We start from the raw sequence: 18085 nt of genomic DNA, 5'->3' as shown, positions 1-18085 counted from the left end.
CGGTCAGTAGCTGGGCTCCCCGTCCTTCCTGCGGTCGGTGTGCACGTGTGAGGAAGGCTCTGCAGGAGCAGGGCTGGTCTGTCTGACGGGCGCTTCGACACCTCCACAGCCCCGTGGCACTGGGCCGGGCCAGCCTCCATCTGCACAGCCTTCTCTGCACTCTCTTCTTTGTTCCCTTTCCCCTGCTTTTCCCATCTTTTCTTTTTTTCCTTTGGATTGAATATTTGGGTTAAGTATATGTTTATTTCACTTTGATTCCTCTGTTGGCTTATGAGCCAAATTACGTGCTGTTATTTTGGTGGTTGCTTAAGAGTTGAACTTCCCATGGTCTGCCTTCAAGCGGCATTGTACCCCTCCGCAGAGTACGAACTCCACGGGGGCACGCTTCCATTTCTCCCCCCACCCCCGACTTTCTGTTCCTGTCACACTTTTATCTCCACAATATATTATAAAATTTATTTACACCATTACTGTTGCATAAGCAGGGTGATTTCAATAATAAGGAAAGAGCTGTTTCTATTTACCAAACACCATCACCTCGTTTGCTTTTCTTCCAGTGTCATTTTCAACAGTACAAAACCCTGCAGCTTCTGCAGCCCCACTCTCCACGGGGCTGCTGCTATCTCACCCAAAGCACGGGTGTCTGAGAACAGACGCAGCAGCCCACAGGGAGAGCGCCCAAGTGAAGGCACTGTGCTGGGCGCTGGGGACTAGTGAGCGAGGCAGAACTCAGGTCCCTGGCTGCACGGAGCTGATGATCTGGGGCATCTATCAAGCATCTCATCCAGGGATATATAAGACTGACAAAATGCACACTGGGACAAACATTTTAGTAGCTAAAATGTAAAATAAAACACAACACAAAACTGCAGGCCGGGCGTGGTGGCGCACGCTCGTAATCCCCGCGCTTGGAAGGCTGAGACAGGAGGATTGCCCAGGTTCAAAGCCAGCCTCAGCTGGCTTTAGTGAGGCTCTCAGCAACTTAGTGAGACCCTGTTTCCAAATAAAATATGAAACAGGTCTGGGAGTATAGCCCAGAGGTAGAAAACCTCTGGGTTCCACCCCAGTACCCCCCACCACACACACACTACGACATTGCTTAAAACTTAAAATTTTTGTCACATTATCACACTATTTCCAAACACCAAAAAAGGCACAGCTAACTTCTGCAAACATTTCAAGTTGAAATGTGTCCACGTTCTCTGTGGAACTCCCAAGGAAGAAGTCGCCAATGGCTGTCAGAGCCAAAGAAACTCACTTCTCAAATAAGTGTGATTTAAAAAAATCTGATGTAGATGCATTTGAAGGGCCAAGTTTCCTCACACCACAGACTAGCGATGTAGCGGACACGGCTACTGGCACGTGTGGACTGTGGCGTGGCGGGCGGTGACTTCTGAGTGACTTCTGAGTGCTGCAGGCAGCTAGCTAGCAGCAGGCGCGCTCAGCGCTAGTCTCAGGCTGCAGCAAAGGCACATCTGGCTGTAATCCCAGTGAGACTGGCTGGAAAGCCTGTGCCGCAGCACCACCGGCAGGAGTGCAACAGAAACCAAGGCAGGGCTTTCTCTTAGCGAGCACAGTACAGACTTGGTCTCTGGTTCTCTCTGTAACGGTTTCATTCTTCCTCCTGTACAATCCAGCTGTCTCTTGTCCCTGAGTACAAGAAGAACAGTCTTCTCCAACCACACACCAAAGTCTCAGTCCTAGGCCAGGAAGGGCTTCATCTGAGGCCAAACAATTCCAAATCCTGAGGACCAGAAATGCCGTAGAAGGGCTGGGGCAGCCCAAAGCATATTCTACATCCATCCTGCTTTAGACAAAATAAAGCAAGAGAAATTCTCACCAAAGGAAAGGAGGCTCTAAGCAGTGACTCAGAAGCAGGTCTCTGTCACCACTCCCTGGAAAGGATACCTGCCAGGCATTAGGCCTTAGGACCCAGAGCTTATGGCCCCATTCTGCCACACATCAGAATAACAGAAAGCAGAGGAAGGGGCCTTTTTTTCCTCCCTGATAGAAACCTCAGTATCTGGATAAAAAATGTATAATTCCAATGTAGTGTTCAGATAGTGTTCACAGTCCTGCTTTACTCCTAAGACCATGGAAAGGATGTAGACATAAGAAGAAACTGAATCTTTTGAAAAATACGAAAGAAAACAATAAGCACAATTTAAAACCCAAAAAAGTAGAAAGGGCAGGGCCTGGCAGCCCCACCCGCCTCCTCCTCCTGGCCAGGGGAGGTGAAGAGACCCCAACGCCCTGGACAGGACGGGCCATTAGGAACACCATGAGTAACGAGGGCCCGTCCTCTGAGCTCAGCAGCTGTGACGGGCACCCATGACAGTGTGCAGCACCCTCCCCAGGGGACAGCCAGAGTGTGCTAATGAAACTGCACACAGTCGAAATGGGCTCTAAATGAGTTTAAGCTGATTTATGTTAGCTTTTGTAAAGATTACTCGGTATCTGCAAAGTGCTACCACTGTGAAATAATGTTGACAATCCTTAAGACCTCCGCCTAATGGTACTTGCACAGGGTATTTATATTCCTCGTCACGGGAACAAGGACCATAATGGATACCATTTTTGTTTTATTAAGGATGCATATTTAAATTAATCTGCTATTTGCCTAAACAATTAGCTGCTTCTGTTTGTGTGCACAAAGCCAAAATTGCAATTAGGCTTCCATCAAAAAGATAAGTCCCAACTAAAACTGTCCCGGTGGAGTCATAAGAGCGCGGGGCAGAACTTTCCAAAATTACTTTTTAGCATAATGGTAATTATGTTAATTGTTTGAAAGGTAAATAACTGCTGAACTGGTTTTAGAAAAAAAGGCAATTGGTATTGCCCCTCCCTTTGATCTTTTCCATGCATCATGAAATGGAAAACAGCTCACAGTTGAGAAAGCCACGGACTGGTCACCTCTTGAACCATGCAGTTCACCCGCGCTCTCTGGTGTCTTCTTGATGAAAACGTGTTTTAGCCATGAGCTCCTATCCTCTAGAGCTTGCGCAATAAACACCTGAAGCTCGAGCTCAGCTTCATAACAGTTAAATAGACAGGCTCAATTAACTGTGTTCAGAGACACTGAATGAAGCTGACTATTTATAAAGACAGCTGGCAATCTCGATGTTCACCATGTAAATAAACACTTGCCTATCAGAAAGTAAGCAGGAGTCAAAAGAAATTATGCAACAAGGGGAAAAGCGCTTTAACAAAAATTTAAAACATCCCCAAAGCACTCACTAAACACGCACCTCTCCACTCATTAGCTACACATAACGTCACTTTGAACTGTAGCCAGAGACAAAGGGAGCATGAGCTTGAAAGACAAAAGAGGTTCCGCTCTCAAGGAAGGGGAGCCAGCGGGAGATTACTATCAGCACAAACACGAGCTAGAAAAGAGACTCAATTGCAAGCCGCTGCGGTGGCACACATCTTAATCCCTAGAACGCGGGAGGCTGAGGCAGGAAGATCACAGATTTCAGGTGTCTCAGCAACTTAGCGATGGCCTCAGAAACTTACCAAGACCTTGTTTCAAAATAAAAATAATATAGGGCTGGGCTGTAGCTCAGAGGGAGAATGCTCCCGAGGAAAAGAAAGGAAAGGAAGGGAAGGCGATTGGAGAGGGAGAGGAGGGAAGTTTGCTTTCCCTGCGTGCTGCACAGCGCCCTCAATATGCCAGGGGATCACAGTGCTGATGCCGAACTCTTGCTTTTCTGCTGAACAAAAAACAAATAGGGCCAGGCGTGGTGGCACATGCTTGTAACCCCAGCATTTGGAAGGCTGAGACCTGAGGACAACCTCAGTTACTTACAGGGGGTGTTGCTCGGAGGTCGAATGCCCCTGGGTTCCATCCCCAGATGCAAAAACAAACAAACAAACAAACAAACAAACAAACAAACAAAAAAACAAAAAACCGAATAGGAAATGTTCTGGGAGCTGCACTTTAGATCAGAACCTGGATGGGCTTGAGAACTAATTTAGGGACTGGTTAGGATGAAAGCAGAGTGGAGACCAGGATCACCAAAGCAGAGACCAGGATCACCAAAGCAGAACCCAAGACAAGAGTGAGGGAGGAAGGATGAAGTCTGTACTGAGTAGCTCTCAAGTTCAAAGCAGAAAGAAAAGAAAATCTGAAAAAGAAGAAAAATAAACATACAGCAAACTGGAAAGGAGATGAACACGAAGTCAAAGGAAAAACACTGAAGAGGAAGGCAAAGAATCTGGACCAGCTCCTCTACGAGGGAGAGCACCGAGAGGGCGGCGCGGAGGAGATACGCTGTGCACAGCCGAGGCCAGCCGCTTCGCCCGCCACACAGCGCCGAGACCGACGCGGGCAGAGCTGGCCTGGAGAGCGGACCAGACGCGGGGAAGAAGCAGGCTCCACAGAGACCGCGGATGCCGGGGTCAAGCGGCCGCCTAGCCGTGGCCGACACCGGGCCTACTCTTGTGATATCTGGATCCTTCCTACATAAACATGTCAAATATTACTGTACAGCGTTCGGGAGACCAGAGGATCGTGGTTCGTGGACAGCCTCACTACTTAGCGAGGCCCTTTGCAACTCGGTGAGACCCCGTTTCAAAAATAGAAAGACCAGAGGGCAGCCCGAGGGCGGCTGTTGGCGCTGTGATGGCGGGCGTGCTGAAGACCACTGGCCTGGTGGGGTTGGCTGTGTGTGAGATACCGCATGAAGGGCTAAGAATATTGTATGCAAGGATTTTTTTTTTTTTTTTTTGGGTGGTACTGGGGTTCCTGGAAGTCCTTCTACCTCTGGGCTACACTCCCAGACCTATTTTTATATTTTTGGAAACAGGGTCTCTTAAGCCAGCATGGCTGGCTTCGAACCTGCACAATCCTCCTGTCTCCGCCTGCCAAGCGCGGGGATTACAAGCGTGCGCCACCACGCCCGGCTGTACGCAACGATTCTTGACGTATCTGATCAAATTCCTAAAAATGCAGCATAGAGAAAAAACAGAACACGTTATGAACAAGAAGCTGGATATGATTAAAGTGAAAACAGATATTAAAAAAAAAAAACTAGAAGGCAAACTTCCTCTTGGCCAAAGAGAAGAGGTGGTTCCTCAGGCTGAAAGTGAACTGAGTCTGGCAAGAAAAATGCTACAGTGGAAACCATGGGAGCCCTTCGTGGAGGAGCCGCCTGCTCACAGTGGAAATGGCCAACAGAATCACATGAAATGTCTTCGGTGGGCTGAAGGGAAAAGGATATAATTAAATGTTCTGGTATATTAAGAATAAAAAAAATAAAATATAGGGCTGGGGGTGTAGCTCAGAGGTAGAATGCCCCTGGGTTCCATCCCTGGTACCACAAGAAAAAAATTATTATAACTTGTGTATACATCTTTTTGCTTTGTTTTGGTGTTGGTGGACCTGAGGGTTGAACCCACAGGCTTTCTACCTCCAAGCTCTACTCCCAGCCCTCTTTTTTTTTTTTTTAATTTGAAACAGGATTTTGCTAGGTTGCTGAATGTCTCACGACTAGCTGAGACTGTCCTCAAACCTGTGATCTTCCTGTCTCAGCCTCCCTAGTATAGAGATTACAGTCATGTACCACCACACATGGTGCCTGGCTCTTTTTATTTAAGCAGTAATATTTAGAAATCTAAACCTGGTTTCTGTGATCTGTCCGGCTTGGACAGCACAGTCTATACGCAGAGCCCTGAGGAATGGGAACGAGCAAGCCCAGGTCCTTCCCTGAAATGTCGACTGTTTAGCACAGACACTGCCTTCTCCTCTGGTCAAGCAGAAATAATTAAGAGTGACTCCAACGACACTGACAAAAAGTATTAAAACCACACCTTAAAAAATCAGTTTGGCTGAGGTAAAGCCTAAATGCAAAATCAACAAGCTCAGGTGTTGAGGTAGCTCAGTGGTGGAGCCCTGGTCTAGAGGGAGTGAGCCGCAGGTCTGATTCCACACCTAAGGAGATCTAAAACCCGCCGAACAAACCCGTCAACTCCAAGTGCACACTTTGCTGAGAGTAGACACATATACTCTATGCTACCACAATCATCACATCGCACCCCACTGTAGGCCCTTCCCCTACTCCCAGCCCCTGGCAATTCCGCCGTGAGTTTGCCGCCTCTGGGGTCTCATATGGACGGGACTGGGCACACCCTACACTCTCTGCACCTGGCTTCGCTTACTTAGCAGAATGTTGCTGAGATTCACCGACGCTGCTGCTGCACGCATTGCTCGTGTGCTCAATGTGACTGATTGCAGTATTCCGTTATGTGCATATACCACAACATATTTACACACTCCCCAGCCAAGACACATTTCAATTGCTTCCAGTTTAGATCTACCATGAATAGGCCGGGCGAGGTGGCGCACGCTTGTAATCCCCGCGCTTGGGAGGCAGAGACAGGAGGATCGCGCAGGTTCGAAGCCAGCCGCGCGCGCTGGCTTAGGAGACCCTGTTTCCATATAAAAATGTAAAAATAGGTCTGGGAGTGTAGCCCGGAGGTAGAAGGGCTTCCAGGAACCCCAGTACCACCAAAAAAAAAAAAAAAAAAAAAAAAAAAAAAAAAAAAAAAAAAAGAACTACCATGAATAAAATTCCATGAACAATCAAGAACAAGTTTTTGTGTGAACCTCTATTTTCATTCACCTGGACAGACATGTGAGAGCGAGCACGCTGGGGAGGGAGTCTGCCCGTCGCTTTCCAAAGGCCGTCTCTGGTCTGCATTCTGGAAGTGCCAGTTGCTCCAGGTTCCACCAACACTTGTGTCATCACTCGTCCTAATTTAAGGTCTGGTACTGGGTATGTAATGATGCTCTAGAGCAGTTTCAATTTACATTTGCTTAATGACTAATGATTTCAGCATCCTTTCATAGACTTACCAGCCATTCATATAGCTTCTTTAGTGAAGTATCTATTTAAATATTTTGCCAGTTTTAACTGGCTGTCTTCCTAAGCTGTAAAAGCTCTGTGTGTTCTGTATGCACGTCACGGAGTAGACGTATATTTTACAAGTATTTTCTGCCTGTTAGAGGCATGTCTTTTCATTTTCTTAATGGCCTTTAAGCACAAAGGTTTTGAATTTTGATGAAGTCTAACTGGTCATTTTATCTTTTATCTTTTGTGCTTTAGTCATCATAACACTTTGTACAACCCAAGGTCACAATGATCTCCCATTTTGTTTCCTTATAGGAGTATTACACTTAGGACTGCAATCCACTTTGAGTTAACTTGTAAATGGCATGAAGTAGGAATGAAGGGTCACTTTAGAGGTGGGGAGCGCACAGATTTCTATTTTCTTTATTTAACACTTTGTTGAAAAGACAGATCTCATCACTGAATTACCTTAGCACTTTTGCTTGGGGGGAAAAAAACAGTGGATGGGTCTCTTTTGCTCCATCGATCTACAGGTCCATTCTAATGCTATTAACACAGTCTGTTTGTTTGTTTGTTTGTTTGTTTGTTTGTTTGTTTGTTTGTTTTGGTGGTACTGGGGTTCCTGGAAACCTTTCTACCTCCAGGCTACACTCCCAGACCTATTTTATACTTTTCTTAATTTGGAAACAGGGTCTCTTAAGCCAGCGCCGGGTGGCTTCAAACCTGCGCGATCCTCCTGTCTCCACCTCCCAAGTGCGGGGATGACAAGCGTGCGCCCCCACGCCCGGCTTACAGTCTTGATTCCATAGTTTTAGAGTAGATCTTGAAATCAGGTTGGGTAAGTCCTTCAATTTTGTCTTTCTTCCTCCAAACTCTTTTTGGCCCTGTGCACTTTCCTTGAGACTTGAAATTTTTTAGGCCTTAAGACTTAGAATTGGCTTAATTTTTACAACAAACAAGCAAACACCTGCTGAAGTTTTTATTGGGATGAGGCAGAGTCTCCAGATGAGTCAGGTGAACACTGACACCCTAACCTTCCACCTGTGCCCACAGCGACTGTCTTCACGCAGGCTTGTGTGAGCCTCCCTCAGCATGACTTTACAGTTTTCAGCATCCAGTTATTACATGCCAAATTCATCTCCACTGTCTCGTATTTTTTAATGCAAAACCAATTTCTAGTTGTTTGTTTATAACCTGACGACGCTCAATTGATTTTTGTATATTTATTTTATATCCAGTGACATTGTAAAATATAATTACTAGGTCCTGTAATATTTTTATTGATTGCTTAGGATTTTATATATAACTTATTCGTGGACATTTTTTACTTCCTTTTTTATCTATATGTTTTGTATTTCTTTTTCTCGCTCTTGCCTTAGTGCACTAAGACTTCAGCACAAAGTTGAGTAAAAGCGTTTAAAGTACCTTGTTGTTGTTTTTCAAGAGGAAAGCACTGCCTTTTACCATGAGAAATGAAGTTAGCTGTAGGTCTCATAGATGCTCTTAAGCAAGTAGGAAAAGTCCTTTTTTGTGTAAGCCAAGCGTTTTTACCGTAAGAATCGACTTCTTTTTTTTTTTTTTTTTGGTGGTACTGGGGTTCCTGGAAGCCCTTCTACCTCCGGGCTACACTCCCAGACCTCTTTTTACATTTTATATTTTGAAACAGGGTCTCCTAAGCCAGCCCGCGCGGCTGGCTTCGAACCTGCGCAATCCTCCTATCTCTGCCTCCCAAGCGCGGGGATTACAAGCGTGCGCCACCACGCCCGGCAAGAATCAACTTCTATACAGCTATAAATCCCATAATACATTGGCATTACTTTTTCATTAAACAGCCCAGTGAACTTCTGAAGGGATTTTAGGAGGAGCATGTTTATATCTATTCACCGTTCCTGTCCTTCCACATTCCTTTGTGTAGACCCACACTCCACTACTCATGGCTTCTGACTTTAGCATTCCCTACCACGGAGATCTTCTGTTAATGAAGCCTCAGTTATCGTTTGTCTGGAGACTGTACACTGCCCAGACAGGCCAGCTGTTTCTTAATCCCCTCAGAGAGGATCTATTTCTGCGCCTTCAGTTTCACACTGACTTTTCCCCCTCTGTTCTCTGATCTGTGTATTGTTTCATCGTTCCTCTCTGGATTCCTTTTGGACTCCCCTGCCCCGCACTTGGTGATGGTGGGGACTGAACCCAGGTGCATTCTACCTTAAGCTACGCCACAGCCCTCTTAGCTTTATTTTGAAACAGGGTCTTGCTAAGTTACCTTGTGCTAGCCTGAACCTGTGCTCCATCTCAGCATCCCAGAGGTCTGAGGGTACAAGTGTGTAGCCTTATGCCCAGCTTTTTAAAATATCTTTTCATTTCTTTCCTTATCATTGTACACCTATAACTGTACACTTTAATATCTATGCAGCTGATTTATAATAGCTGCTTTAACATTATGTCGAATAAATGTCATTTCTGAGTCTCTGTTTCTATTGATTCTTTTTTTTTTTAATTCCTACTGGAGGTTGAACCCAGAGGCATTCTACCTCCAAGATCACTTCCTGTTTGTTTGTTTGTTTGTTTGTTTGTTTTTTGAATAGGCTCTCACCCTGTTGCTGAGTCTTACTATGTTGTTGAGGCTGTCTTTAAATCTGTAATCCTACTATCTCAGCCTCCCTAGTACTGGGATTACAGGCATGAGCCACCGTGCCTGGCAGTTCTTTATGGTGTGTGTGTGTGTGTGTGTGTGTGTGTGTGTGTGTGTGTGTGTGTTGCAGTACTCGGGATTGAACCCAGGGGCATTCTACCTCCAAGGTACAGCCCTATTTTCAGTCTTTATTTTGAAACAGGGTCTCACTAAATTGCAGAGGCCTCACTAAGTAGCTGAGACTGGCTGCAAACCTGCAATCCTCCTGCATCAGCCTCCCAAGTACTAGGATTACAAGTGTGCGCCACCACGCCTGGCTTGTCCTGAGTTTTTCTAGCTGGTAAACTAGTAAAACCCTGTTTGTTTTCCTTTACTAAGGGATCACAATGTCTGAAAACCATGGTTTAATATGTCTACACAAGGGTAAGTCCAATTCCTATTATAGCATTTTGATAACAAAGGTTTTTTTTATAATTTTGAAACAACTTCAAAATGACATAAAAGCTGCAAGAAGTCCTACGCACCCACAGTTGGGACCCCGCCATCTGCTGCCCCAGCAATGCCTTATACAAAGAGGCCCGCGCCCGGCCGCGCGCCTTCAGCTGCCTCGCCCCTCACCTTCACCGCATGCTCCTCTGCCCCGACTCTGGAGATCGGGTTCTGGAGAGCACAGGCCAGCCATCTCGTCCCTCAACGCGAGCCTGTCCCAGGCTCCCTCAGGACGACTGGCTGTGCACACGAGCTGACTGTGCTGCCCCCACAGCATCCTGCCACGTGGCGCGGGGAGCCGGTGCCGCCACTGCGGGCCAAACTTGACCACTCCATCGAGATGCGGTCTGCCAGACGTCTCGCCTGCAGCACCGCTTTGTCTTCTTTTTATCAAGCGTTTCGTGAAGATATTCTTTGAGACTATGTGAAATTCCAACTCTCATTCTCAGCCACAAGTTTTAGCATCAATTGATTTTTGTCTGAATCCATTATTACCATGATTACCAATTAGTTTCTTCTAATAATTTTTTTCTGTATTAGTTTATGTTCTACTTTTAGTAGTTTTTTCTTTTCTTCCTTTTTATTCATCTATTTATTAGTGTATACATGTGAATTCCTACTTTATTCAATGGTACGCTATAACCTGTCACTATCAATACTGACTTTGATACTTTAAAATGTCTAAATCTGGCCAATGAGAACACCCTCCAGCGAGCTCTGTACACATCTGGGGGGCCCTCCGGGGACTGAACCCAGGGGCATTATACTGCCAATCTACACCCCCAGCCCTGTTTATTTTTAGTTTTGAAACAGGGTCTCACTAAGTTGCTGAGAGCCGTGCTAAGTATCTGAGGCTGGCTTCGCGCCTGCCATCCTCCTGTCTCAGCCCTTCACATGGCACCCAGTCTTCCAGCACTCCCCTACCTCCCAGCACAAATCTTTGCAGGCTTACTTTGTCCTTTCCTGCCCCAGCGCTGGAGTCCGCGCTCCTCAGACAGCCCTGGCTCCTCTGAGTGCAGAGTGGTGTCTTCAGGAGCTGAGCACTCACTGCCTCGCAGGCCCTGGGCTGCTGCTGCCACACCTCCTCGGCAAACACAGCGAGGGCCAGTAACACGCACACACCCTCTGTTCACGTCTCCACTCCTCCCGAGGCCCCCATTCCAGTCTCACGCCAGAGTCCGTTCTGGTTCTCCCCTTCTGTCCTCCCTCCCTTCCCAGTCGTGGAGAACTGCCCCTAACCACAGTGCACCGAGCAGCCATCTCCAGGCGCCTGCCCTGCACCACGCCGGCCACAGGGCCAGCCCAGGCCCCAATGGGAAGGCTGGCTGCAGATGCTCTCAAGGCAGAACGGCACTCACTCCACAAGCCCAAGGGTTGAGTGGAACAGACACTGTTACCAAAATGCAAGTGTTGCGAGGGAAATTCCCTCACTTAGAATCTGACTTGCCTTCCTTAAAGAATGAATTCATTCTCAGCTGTCAGTAGGTACACTTAAGAACTGACAATTTATTTCTCCAGTCTAAACTACTTTCCCCAAACTACTTTGGGCTATTTATTACTCCTCTTGACTTTTAACTTCAACTGTGGTAAGACAGGACAGGTACTCTGAATGTATGTATAATACTGTTTATTAGTAAACTGATAAGAACAGATCCTACACTTGATCTTAGCCAAAAGGCTGAAAAGCAAAAGTGTATATTATTAAAATACAATTTTCAGCAAATCTGCTTCCAAAGACCCCAAAAGATTAATACTGTCTTATATCATAAATTTAATGTGCTACTTTCTTCTACAGAAAAAAATCTTAGCTACCTTAGAAGTTGATTTTCTGCTATACTATACCTAATATACCATGTTTTCTTTTTTAAATCTAAGAGCTTTCATATCCCTCAGAATTATCTGTAGGCCCCTCAGCATCAAAAACCATATTACAAGGTTATAATGGGCATGAGCCCAGGCGAACACAAACTCACATGCACGGAGATCCCACAGTGTGGCTCAGACATGGGCCGAAAGAGATGGATTTTTTTTTTTAGATTGTCATAAACAAAGACATAGATTTTTTAAAAATTCTACAGTTCTTACAACTCTCACTCAAGACCATCTGTGTGGTCTCTAACTGGACAAACACTGCCCTATAATTCAATTTTAATGCATGTCTAGTCCAAACCATATGTAAATATATTAAGCTCTTCTCACTGAGAAAAAGAAAAACCTTTAAAGAACACTAATTCAGCAACTCTCTAGTACATGAGAGGGCCTCTACATGGCTTGGTGAAGCCAACTCTAACACCCTCAGAAGAGGCCAGATGAAAGTCACTTAAAGCTCCGTTCCTTATGCTTCCTGAACACCTAACCGCCTCAGCTCAGAACTTTGCATTTACAATTCTCAGTTCTCCTCGGGATATCTTTTATCCAGAAAAGAACAATCTTTTTAACAGTTTGTGCATTTTACTCAGAATAACTTTTTCCCATTTTATGGAAGCACTCCTACTATTACAAAAATTGTGAGATGTATCCTGTTTTTTTACTTTGTGGCACTGGGATTGAGCAGAGGGGCATTCTAACCTCTGAGCTACACCCCCAGCCTCATCTTGTTTATTTTGAAACAGGATCGCACTAAATTGCTGAGAGCCTCACTAAGTTGCTGAGGCCTCAAACCTGCAATCCTCCTGTCTCAGCCTCCCAAGTACTGGAATTATCGGTGTGTGCCACAAGGCCTGGCTGACCCTACATTTTAAAGGACTACTACTCCTGGTATTTTTTTAGTTTTTGTCACAATGTTTCATTTTATTCTGTTTGCTAAGTGTCTGGGCCTCAGGGGAGGCAAAGCTATCAGGTGAGAACTGATTTCCCAAATTTTTAGAGTGACAAGAAAGGCCTTGAAACAAAACCCTCCACCATCCCGGTCAGTCGGTCAGTCGTCCCAGGCGCCCCACAGCCATGCGTCAGCACGTTAACATTCTGCTCTGACACTCCCACTGAGCCAAGGAAGGGGCAAACTGCACGTCACACCGAAGGGTCATCACCAACAATCAGGAGATTCAAGCAAAATTAATTGATATTTTTATTAAACAAGATAATAAATAAAACTTTAGAAGCACCAGTCTCCAGAGCTAACTGTTCAAAGTGGCTTGGAGAGACCCGGCCCGGGGCACCGTTGCTGCCTCAGTGAGTGCCCGGGCAGGCCGGGCCCTGGCCCACAGAGCCGGTGTGCCCGGACGATCACCCCACTCCAGGAAGCGGCAGGAGCGGAGGAGCCTCGGGGCCTTGCGGAGTGCACCGCGGGAGGCTGGGCTGTCCAGCTGAGGCCCACCTGCTAATACACACCATGTCGTGTTTCTCCTCTCCTTTCTCAGGTAGACAAATAGGAACTTCTTTGCACCTAGGAAGTGTGTGATCTCATTCATCGCCACAGAGAGTTTTTAAGACTAACTCTGAGCAGGGAGTGGGGCTTCCAGCATGCTGCCGCTCCCCATCGCGGTGGCTCTGGGCCAGGGGCAGGCAGGCATGGAGCAGATGGAGTCCTGGCAAGGTCCCCGCTGTCCCTGCATTAGCAGCATCTGCTCATTACTCAGAACCTTCGCCGGCTTTATCTAATGCTCCAGGAAAAGCATTTTGATTTGATTCATTTCGGTACGGTAACGTGCAATACAATTAGTGGTAAAATCAAACTGGAGGGCGGCCAGGGCTGACAATCGGAAACAAGGCCGAAGAAATATGAGGCCAGTGGGTTGGAATTCAAGACTCACAACTGTGGATCACCTTGCCAAATCTCAGCACCCAGGTGCGCACGCAGCGCTCCTGCAGGGCAGGCGGCGACAGGAGGCAGGGAGGCTTGCTTCCCTGCCCGTGGGGCCAGACTCCTGCCGTGGGGCATGCGGTGGACAGACTGAGGTCTCAGGACTCCGCTTCGCTGCGCACAACGCAGAGCTGGAGCGCGTTCGCTCACTGTATTATCGTACTCCTCCTCTGTGAGGCACCAGACCCACAGGCACACTTCCCTTTTGCCATGTTTTTGCCTTAGACCAGCCAGTTCACTGATCCTGGACAGGAGCAATTAAAAAAGAAAGTGTGTGCTTGATTATTTGAACCTATCTTTGCCCAGAATTAGCTATTCATGAACGTGTTGACATAAAAATTACAGTGTTGATCTGTTAAACTGAAGTGAAACCAAAGACCACGCCACCTGAGACCCGGGCTGCTGTTTATCACAGAAATTTAACAACTGGGACCACACTGGTCAGGAAAACACAGAAGCTGATCTAAGAGAAGAGGGACCCTGGCGCCCAGTGGCCTCGAACCAGATCGAGGCTGCGCGGCCAGCACTGCGCCCTGGAGGCGCTGCGAAGCTTTCCTGATCTGAGCCTGAGCAACCTCCTCCCCAAGCGAAAAGCAGCCCGAAAGGACAAAACAGCAAACTCAACGACGTGAGCGCGAACCGTCGGACAGGCTGACCGAAGCACAAGTCCAAGAAAGACATGATGCAAAGATATTTTCACAGCTAACAAACTTAGAAAGGCAGCGGCTCCTTTTCCACCAAGGCAAAGATGAACTTGCTGATAAAGGTTGCTGAAAAGAAACATTTGGATCCATATTTCTAAGTAATCCAGGCTGGATTCTATATGAAACAGGGTTTAAAGGCAGCCAAGTGTGGTTGCACATACCTATAATTCCAGCTACTTGGGAGGCTGAAGCAGGAGGATTCCAAGTTCCAGGCTAGCCTCAGCAATTTAGTACGACCCTGTCACAAAAATTTCAAAAAGGGCTGGGGGTAGAGCACCCCTGGGTTCAATCCCAGTAAACACACACACACACGCACGCACGCACGCACGCACACACGCGCCATAACAGTAAACAGAAGACAGAGAAATAACTAAAAATATCAAGCATGCATATGAAAAAATATCAGCCTCTCTCACATTGAGAAATGTAAATTTAAACAATATTCATATAACACTTCCTATCAAATTAATACCCAAAAAGCTACCTTTCAGAAAATAAAAATCCATTAAAAAGAAACAACAAACAAAAAATATTCAAAACACATTGTGCCTGGGGTGACTTCCTTATCCTTTTCTTTTCAATGAAAAAAGAGAAAACCCAGAAAGGAAACGGGGAAGTCAGAAACAACTAAGAGCACAATGAAAAGGTGTTTACATACACTTTAAGAAAGGCAGGCACGAAGGGCAAGCAGCTGGGTGCGGGGTGCACCTCCGTCATCCCAGCACCCGGGAGGCTGAGACAGGAGGACCACGGGGTGGAGACCGGCCTCAGCAACTTGGTGAGACCCTGCCTCAAAATAGTAAACTAGGACTGGGGTGTAGCTCAGAGGTAGGATGTCCCTGGGTTCACCTTCTAGTACCTTAACCAAACAATCGCGTAAGGCCCAGCAAGTGCGTTCTCAACTATCACACATGTGCGTCCTCACACACTTCTGGGGAGACATGGTCAGCCCACGGGACTTACCCAAGGGAGAAGCACCCGCAGCGTCGACCGGCAGTGATTCAGTTTACCCCACACACTTACCCGCACGAGTTCATCATGATATTTGCTTGCGGCACTGACTTTTGTGGTGCTGGGGATTGAACCCAGAGGCACTCTACCTCCAAGCTATGCCCCCATCCTTTTTCTTTTTTACTTTTTAATTTGGAAACAGAGTCTCACTAACTTGCTGAGTGCGCCTAAGTTGCTAAGGATGGCTTCAGACCTGCCATCCTCCTGTCTCAGCCCCCAAGTACTGGGATTACAGATGTGCGCCGCCGCCCACATAGATAAATTACAGTATGGCCACGTAACACAATACTACACAGGTGCTAAAAAGAGTGAGTGCAGACACAGCAGGTCTCTCCGGGGTGCGTCCAGAGCAGGCCCATCTGAGGGGCAGGCGCAGGACACACTTACGCTGCTCTTCTGACTCCATTTTCTTCTACATCTTATTTACATTTTTACTGTTTGCATCTTAACTATGGAAATTTTAAACTAAATATTTGAAATGTTTTGACAATGACTTGCCAAGTGTTTGTCAAAGAAAATAGATTCCTATAGCTACACGGTTCTCCAAGGTTCCTGTGTGACAAGCACCAGAGGGCCAGGGCCAGTGTAATGAACTCAGAACCAGGGCGGGGTGCAGCTCGGTGGTCCAGCACGAGCTCACAGGCACCAGGCCTGGTTTATCTCAGCACCGGACACACACACACATGCCCAGCAGCACCCTGCACACTCAAGTACCCTCACGCTCTAAGTGCAAACTCAAGAGCAGCAGGGCATGCAGTGCAGACAAACCAGGTGCACGTTTCTGCAAGTCTCTGGCACTGCAGACGCAGCACAGCCGGACACACAACCTCAGCTCTGGGCGCTGGCTGACTACAACCAACCAGACTGCTCAGCGGGCTTCTCTGGCCCTCACTCTCCCCGCAGGCAGAGCGTGTGCGTGGCAGGAGGAAGCTACTTAGACAGCTGGAGAACTGTCTGATGGTAACTTAAAGTAATACAACTTACATGCAGGTGCTTAGAAAAGAGCTCATCGACACTGCGGAAAGTAGCAAAGAAACCTGAGTCGCTCTTCTGCTAGGTATCTATAACCCTAACTGTATATGAAATATTAGTAAGTGTACCAGAGAAGTAAACCATTTAGCTTAGCTAAATTCTACAGGCTGAGAACAATCCATCAATGGTGTCTACTAGCATCAAATCTAAAGAGCGAAATTCAGCCAGGCATGGTAGGACATGTCCTGTAATCCCAGTACTTGGGAGGCTGAGACAGCAGGATCACAGGTTCAATGTGAAGAGACCCTCAGCAATTCAGTAAGACCCTCTCTCAAAATAAAAACTAAAATAGGGCTGGGCTTAGAGCTCAGAACCTAGGGGGTAATAACTCCATGTTCAATACCAGTAAACACACACACGCATGCACAAGCACGCACGCACACACACTCATGCTTTCATACTGCTGAAGAAATAAAGTTCAAATATTTAAGATCACGGCTCTAATTTTTTATTTTAACTGTGCACTGATATAAAATTCCTCACTAGCCACTGTGCCTTAGTTTTGTCCCCTGACAACGTCACACTGTCTGAGGATTTGCGCAAGCATCCCAACATGAGTGCTAACGTTCCGAAACACTGCGGTCCAGCGCTGGGCGAGGGGGACAGAGCTCGTGCAGATCAGGCCTTCCGACATAATGGCGGCAGCACCTGAGGGACAGGGCACAGACTGCCCTGACCACTCAAAGCACTGTTTCTGCTCTCTATACACGGACTAGCATTTCCTTCTGGAGAGCTAACTTTACACATTCCCACGGACCTCTCTAAGCCCACGGTCGCTCTCACACACAAAAGGTTCTCTCAGCGCCAGAACGTGCAACACGCTGCCTCCGGGTACTTTGTATGGTGGTATCTGCCAGACAAAGGTAGACACTGAGTTTCATTTCTCTGTTTTCCTATTTGTCAACAGATTATGTATGTTATCCCCTTATCACTATTCCTTTTGGACTGAGCAAAGGCTAAAGGAAAAGCAGGCCAAGTATGTTTAATATTTTACACCAAACAAGTTATTTGCTTAAGACGGCCTGGCCAGCGCGGTGGTCTGGCACTCCCCCAGCCTGACGGCTCCAGCAGGAGGTGAACACCAGTTCTAATGGGTGCCGTGTTCCAATGCCTGCTAATGCACTCAGGGTTACCGGCCAACTTCTTCACATAAGGCAGGAGTGTGTGTGTGTGTGTGTGTGTGTGTGTGTGTGTGTGTGTGTGTCCACGTGTATGTAAGGAGGGATTACAGGGGGGAGCCGGCCACAGCTGCTTAATTTTTGCAAAGCTTTTTTTCTCCTTAATAGGGAGGAGGGTTGCGGTTACTTACCATCCTCATAAGCTGCCACCGCCAGCGAGCTGTTTATCCTCACAAAGGAGACGTATGGCTGCATTCCAGGCTCATCCTCCTCGTACTCTGTTTCTAGGAAGGGGGCCACGTAGTCCCAGGTGCGGGTGTCCCACACCCGCACGTCCCCTGATGTATATCTGGAAAAGAAGGGTACACTTGTTTCCAAAAGGGGATTGAAGAGAAAATGGGAGGGCCTTAAACCGAGAGCGGGCGAGAGCTGCTCGTTGGGTGCCC

At 47.0% G+C, this 18085-nt stretch overlaps 1 protein-coding gene and 1 pseudogene across 3 annotated transcripts in view; one reads left to right on the top strand and one right to left on the bottom strand.

The window, feature by feature from the left end:
• FBXW8 (F-box and WD repeat domain containing 8) overlaps positions 1–18085 on the bottom strand; it is a gene marked incomplete at both ends in the record, with an annotated part of 109240 nt that overhangs the window by 39406 nt on the left and 51749 nt on the right. For both annotated transcript variants that reach the window (XM_080717439.1, XM_080717440.1), the window contains one exon: positions 17831–17988. In XM_080717439.1, coding sequence (XP_080573565.1) covers positions 17831–17988 — 158 coding nt within the window. The remainder of the gene's footprint in view (positions 1–17830; positions 17989–18085) is intronic.
• Positions 4520–7931, top strand: LOC308277995 (NADH dehydrogenase [ubiquinone] 1 alpha subcomplex subunit 5-like; annotated as a pseudogene). Its single transcript has 3 exons — positions 4520–4688; positions 5016–5199; positions 7905–7931. The product of its transcript is annotated as an NADH dehydrogenase [ubiquinone] 1 alpha subcomplex subunit 5-like (transcript).

The sequence above is a fragment of the Muscardinus avellanarius genome, assembly GCF_963383645.1.
Source record: "Muscardinus avellanarius genome assembly, chromosome: 21".
In the NCBI taxonomy this organism is placed as follows: domain Eukaryota; kingdom Metazoa; phylum Chordata; class Mammalia; order Rodentia; family Gliridae; genus Muscardinus; species Muscardinus avellanarius.
This window is presented reverse-complemented; position numbering and strand designations above follow the sequence as displayed.